Source organism: Alligator sinensis, unplaced genomic scaffold (genome assembly GCF_000455745.1).
Source record: "Alligator sinensis unplaced genomic scaffold, ASM45574v1 scaffold1322_1, whole genome shotgun sequence".
Lineage (NCBI taxonomy): Eukaryota > Metazoa > Chordata > Crocodylia > Alligatoridae > Alligator > Alligator sinensis.
Window position 1 is genome coordinate 751,959 of NW_005842116.1, and position 4,800 is coordinate 756,758.

The 4,800-nt window shown below is 55.6% G+C and overlaps 1 protein-coding gene across 1 annotated transcript in view; it reads left to right on the forward strand.

Annotated features, from left to right (window-relative positions):
• The window catches only part of AVPR1B (arginine vasopressin receptor 1B), a 26,273-nt gene extending 22,380 nt beyond the window's left edge, over positions 1–3,893 (forward strand). Inside the window, exons 3-4 of the mRNA XM_014520420.2 lie at positions 11–613; positions 3,586–3,893. Of these exons, the coding sequence (XP_014375906.2) occupies positions 11–613; positions 3,586–3,893 (911 nt within the window). The remainder of the gene's footprint in view (positions 1–10; positions 614–3,585) is intronic.
• The last annotated feature ends 907 nt before the right edge of the window (positions 3,894–4,800 follow it).

The following is a 4,800-nucleotide window of genomic DNA, read 5'->3' on the forward strand; positions in this document are numbered from 1 at the left end:
GCCGTGCCCCTGTTCCGGGTGCTGCCGCAGCTGCTGTGGGAGCTGACCTTCCGCTTTGCGGGGCCCGACGTGCTGTGCCGCGCCGTCAAGTACCTGCAGGCGCTCAGCATGTTCGCCTCCACCTACGTGCTGCTGGCGCTCACGCTGGACCGCTACGAGGCCGTGTGCCACCCACTGCGGGCGCTGCGCCAGCCCGCCCGACGGCCGCACCTGGCTGCGGCTGCTGCTTGGGCACTCAGCGCCCTGCTCAGCACCCCGCAGCTCTTTGTCTTCTCGCTGAGGGAGGTGCGGCCTGGCTCGGGTGTGCGGGACTGCTGGGCCCATTTTGCCCCAGCTTGGGGTGCCCGTGCCTATGTGACCTGGACGGCGCTGGCCATTTTCGTGCTGCCTGCCGCTGCCCTGGCCGCCTGCTACAGCCTCATCTGCCGTCGGGTGGGCCGCAGCCTGCGGGCAGGGGGTGCGGCACGGGTGAGCAGTGGGCATCGCCTGTCCCGTGCCAAGGTGCGAACCGTGCACATGACCCTGGTCATCGTACTGGCCTACGTGGCCTGCTGGGCACCCTTCTTCAGCGTGCAGCTTTGGGCCGTCTGGGATCCTGGCGCTCCCGGCGAGGGTGAGTGTGGGGGGCTAGTGCGGGCAGGGGGCATTCGGGGGGTGCATGGGTGAGGGCAGAGGCGCAGCAGAGCCCACGGACATGTGCCCACATGTGCCTGTGCCAGGCACCCAGGTCACGGGGCTCAGCCTTGGGCAATGCACCCCACTCCAGTGGGACGGAGCTGCCCACAGCCTCCCTGCGCACACAGAGTGGGCAGATGGCACCTGGCCACCCACACACACACAGGCACCAAGCCCTAGAGCCTGTCTATATACACCCGCCCCCATACACAGGGCTCCTACCTCTCGAAACTGTCTGCATTCACCTGTGCATGCACACACACACATTACACAGGGGCTCCAACCCTTAGAAACCATCTACACACACACACATGTGCCCACGCACATGCACACACAGTACACAGGGATCCAAGCCCCAGAGACCGTCTATGCCCATTCACACACAACCCTGTATACGGGGCTCTGACCCCTAGAAACCATCTACACAGGCATGCACGTGCACACACGCACCCATGTACACAGGGCTCCAGTACCCAGAGACCTATACAAATACAGTACATAGGGCTTCAAGCCCCATAGACCATCTACACACACCCGTATTCACCCATCCCCTGTACACAGGGCTCCTACCCCCAGAGACCATCTACACAGACACGGGCACGGGCACGGGCACGCACTGTACACAGGGCTCCCAGCACTATACCAGTGCTTCTCAACCAGTTCAGATCTGAAGCCCTCTCCTTACTGCCAGGGCACCCTTAGAAAATGCCAGCTCTGAGCTTTCACTCCTTTTGTTTTTCGACTATGGAAAAATCCTAGAGGGATTCTTCTGTTGGAAAGAGCTCAGAAAGGGCAGGGCAAAATTCCTGTTGGAAATCTCTGGGTTTAGCTTGTGATTTATGTCTGCACACTGAACATTGCCTGGCACCCCTGAAAAGGTCTCAAGGCACCCCAAGGGTGCCACAGCACCGGGGCTGAGAATCGCTGATCTACACACACTGTGCAGAACGAGATAGGCACCCTCACCCTCCGGCAGGTCTGGGACCCTCTCTCTCTCTCTGTCTCTCTCAGACATATAAAATAATGTTAAACTGATGATTTAATAACCATTCAACTTCATTTAGCAATTTTTGTTTTACAATCAGCATGGAGGGTGTGTGCATAGGTGCCTAGTGGAGTGGTTCTCAACCATTTTTCTTTTAGCCTGTGCCCTTGCTGTTGCTGAAAAATTATCCCACAACTTGCTGCGTCTTACAAGCGATTTCCAAACTGATCAGAGATGTGTTTTCCAGCATGTCAGTTCTTTTTTATAACTTTGTATCTATTAATAGATTAGGGGATTATATAATCCATTAAAGGGCTGTTTGTATCTGATATATTTTGAGATACATCACCAAAATTGCATCCCAGCAGCAATCCCAATGCAGAGTGCTTCTGTTATCCCTAAGGCAAAGTCTGTTTGTAGCGCCTCAATTTTTCTGTGCTTTGCAACATTTAGGATCAGCTCATCGGCTCTAAATTGTTTCCGCGTTGCTTTCACTGGGGTTGTTGCAGAGCACAGTATTTCACCACGATTGTCCAAGGGAGCAGTGTTTTTTTAGGGGGAGAGCTCCAAATGCAGGTGTGGGGTGAATCTTTCTTAGTTTAAATCTCAATCTGAGGCTGTGGGCACCTGAAGTTAGTAAATCATACAAAAATACAGTTGCAGTGATCTGACAGAAGCCAGTGGGACTTGTCTCCTGTGTGAGGTGCACGTCTCCTCCTTAATGCCTTCCATCCTGTACCCTGGATGTTCAGAAAGAGTGAAATTTGCTGGGGTTCAGTGAGCTAGCACATGCCTGCAGCCCAGCCCCAGGGGCACAGCTGTCCTTTTTAAGTGGTGCACAAGTCTTATGCTGGCTGTCAGCAAAGGGGGATTTCCACCTTTAGGGCAAACAGCCTTGGCCCCAAACTGTCCCAGCAGCCAAGCCCGAAATCCACTGAGCCATTGCCTGAAGGTCTACTCGGTGTCTCCACATACTAGATGCTCGGGGGAACATAATTAACCGCTGCTTCAATGAAAGGAGCCCTTGCCTAGTTATAAGTGCTCAAGTCTCAAATTTCAGATATGAGAGGATAATACAGGAACTTAATTTTTAATCTTACGTGGCTAATAACATTTCCATTTCCAGTCCATGAGTATTGAGCCTTTAAATGGAAGCCACTGAAAACTTCAAAGGAGATTATATTTGAATGGCTTTCCATTATTTCCCCCCTGAGGCTTGATTTTCTCAGGCTTTGTCCATCATTTGCTTCAGACCCCAGCAGTGACAAAGGAAGCACGTTTAAGGCACCAGATCTCCCAGTCAGCTCTGCTGGCTCACACGGAGGGTATGTGCAGGAACCAGAGGATCAGATTCTGAGCTCTTTTCCAGTGATGTAAACCTCTGTACACGTAGCTAGAACGGGATCGGGCCCCGTTCCTGGTGTGTTTTCTCTTCACAAAATAAAGATGACTCTGGTCCCAATTCTTGTTAAGGCCAAAACCCCTTTCCACTACTCTGGCAGTGGGAAGCGGGCTCGCAGTGGCTGGCAGTGTAGCACATGCCCGAATGAAGGTCCCTGTCCCCTACTGGAGCATCGTGATGAGCAAGCCCTGGCAATAGCTCTTGCACCAGTGGCACAGACAGAACAACACCCAGCTTGCTGCAGTCTGGCTTCTGATACCTTTCCAGAGCCTGGCAGTGCTTCTCCCAAGGAGTGGGCTGCTGATGCCAGCGGCACAGCTTGTGGAGCGAATGCAAACACCTAGACCCTGCTGCAAAGACCTGACTCCCCAAATAAAGGACACAGACAAAGGGGTGAGAGAGGCTTCACCTGAGCTCACACAGTAGGTCGGCATCAAAGCTGGGAATCAAGCAAGGTCTCATCCATGGCAAGGCAGTGGCTTGTGCACAGTGCAGAGTTAACAGGGCTGCTTTCCTTTTGCAGACTCCAGCGACGCGGCGTTCACCATCACCATGCTGCTGGCCAGCCTCAGCAGCTGCTGCAACCCCTGGATTTACATGTTCTTCAGTGGGCACCTGCTGCATGACGCCCTGCGCTCCCTCTCCTGCTGCACGCGCCTCCGCCCAGGGCTTAAGAGGCAGGTCTCCAATGGGAGCCTCTGCAGCCGGAAGACCACCATCCTCACTCACGGCCACCCCAGCACCACTCCCGGGATCCCACTGCAGCAGGGGCCCTCGAGAGACTTCTACCAGCCCTACGAGGACGCGGTGACTGAGTCCGGTGTGCTCTAGAGGGGCTGGGCCCCCCCAGGGCAGCCTGCACACTCCTCTCCGTGCTGAGGGGCAGTGGTGGCTGTGTGCGGCAGGAACATGGGCAATGGGTCTCACGGATACCAGTCTCACCCCACTCCTGCTTCCAGGCTATTCTAACAGCAAATGCATGAAGGCAACTGGATCACCAAAGCCCCTGCCCATGTAAAGCCCTGTCTCGCTTCACCCTCCCCTGGTACAGCAGGTGGGCACACCCCTCTTCTCTCACCTGGGTACCCAGTGCTCACTTGCTGCTCCCCTGCCCTTAGCTAATCATCCCCCCCACCCCCGGCTACCAGCTGCTTTAACCATCGTGACACACAGTGCTCCCACTGCTTGTGGCTTGAGATCATTATTCCACCAGAATTGGGCCCTACAGGCAAGGGGTGCGGATGGATGAGGCATTTCCCCTCTCACAAGCACCCAGACAGCAATGCTGCTATAAAGCCCAAACCAAGGGGAACATCAAGCCTGTAAATCCAGCCACACAGACCCAAACTGAGACCCTCAGGGCCTGCAGCTCATTCCCACCTGGGCATCTGAGTGGCAGGCAGGGTCAAGGGTCTGCCCAGCAGCTATCGTCACGTCCAGCCAACCCGGAGTCCCCAGTGGAAGGACCAGGGACCCAAGAACAGCTGGGGGCAGCCTCCAGCACAGATCCAGAGCGGGGCTCAGAGTCCTGCCTCGGGAGTCACCTCGAATGCTCTCCCACCATGCCACGGGAAGGAAAAGGGGATGCCCCGGGATCGTGGGACCGCATCGCCCACTGCTTTGCCCAGGCCCCAGCGCCCGCCTACGGTGGGAATTACCTTGCTGCTCCCAGCGCAGTCGGTTCCCTCGGTGTCACCCTCACAGGGCTGTGGCTGCATCTCGTGGAGTTCATTTTTAA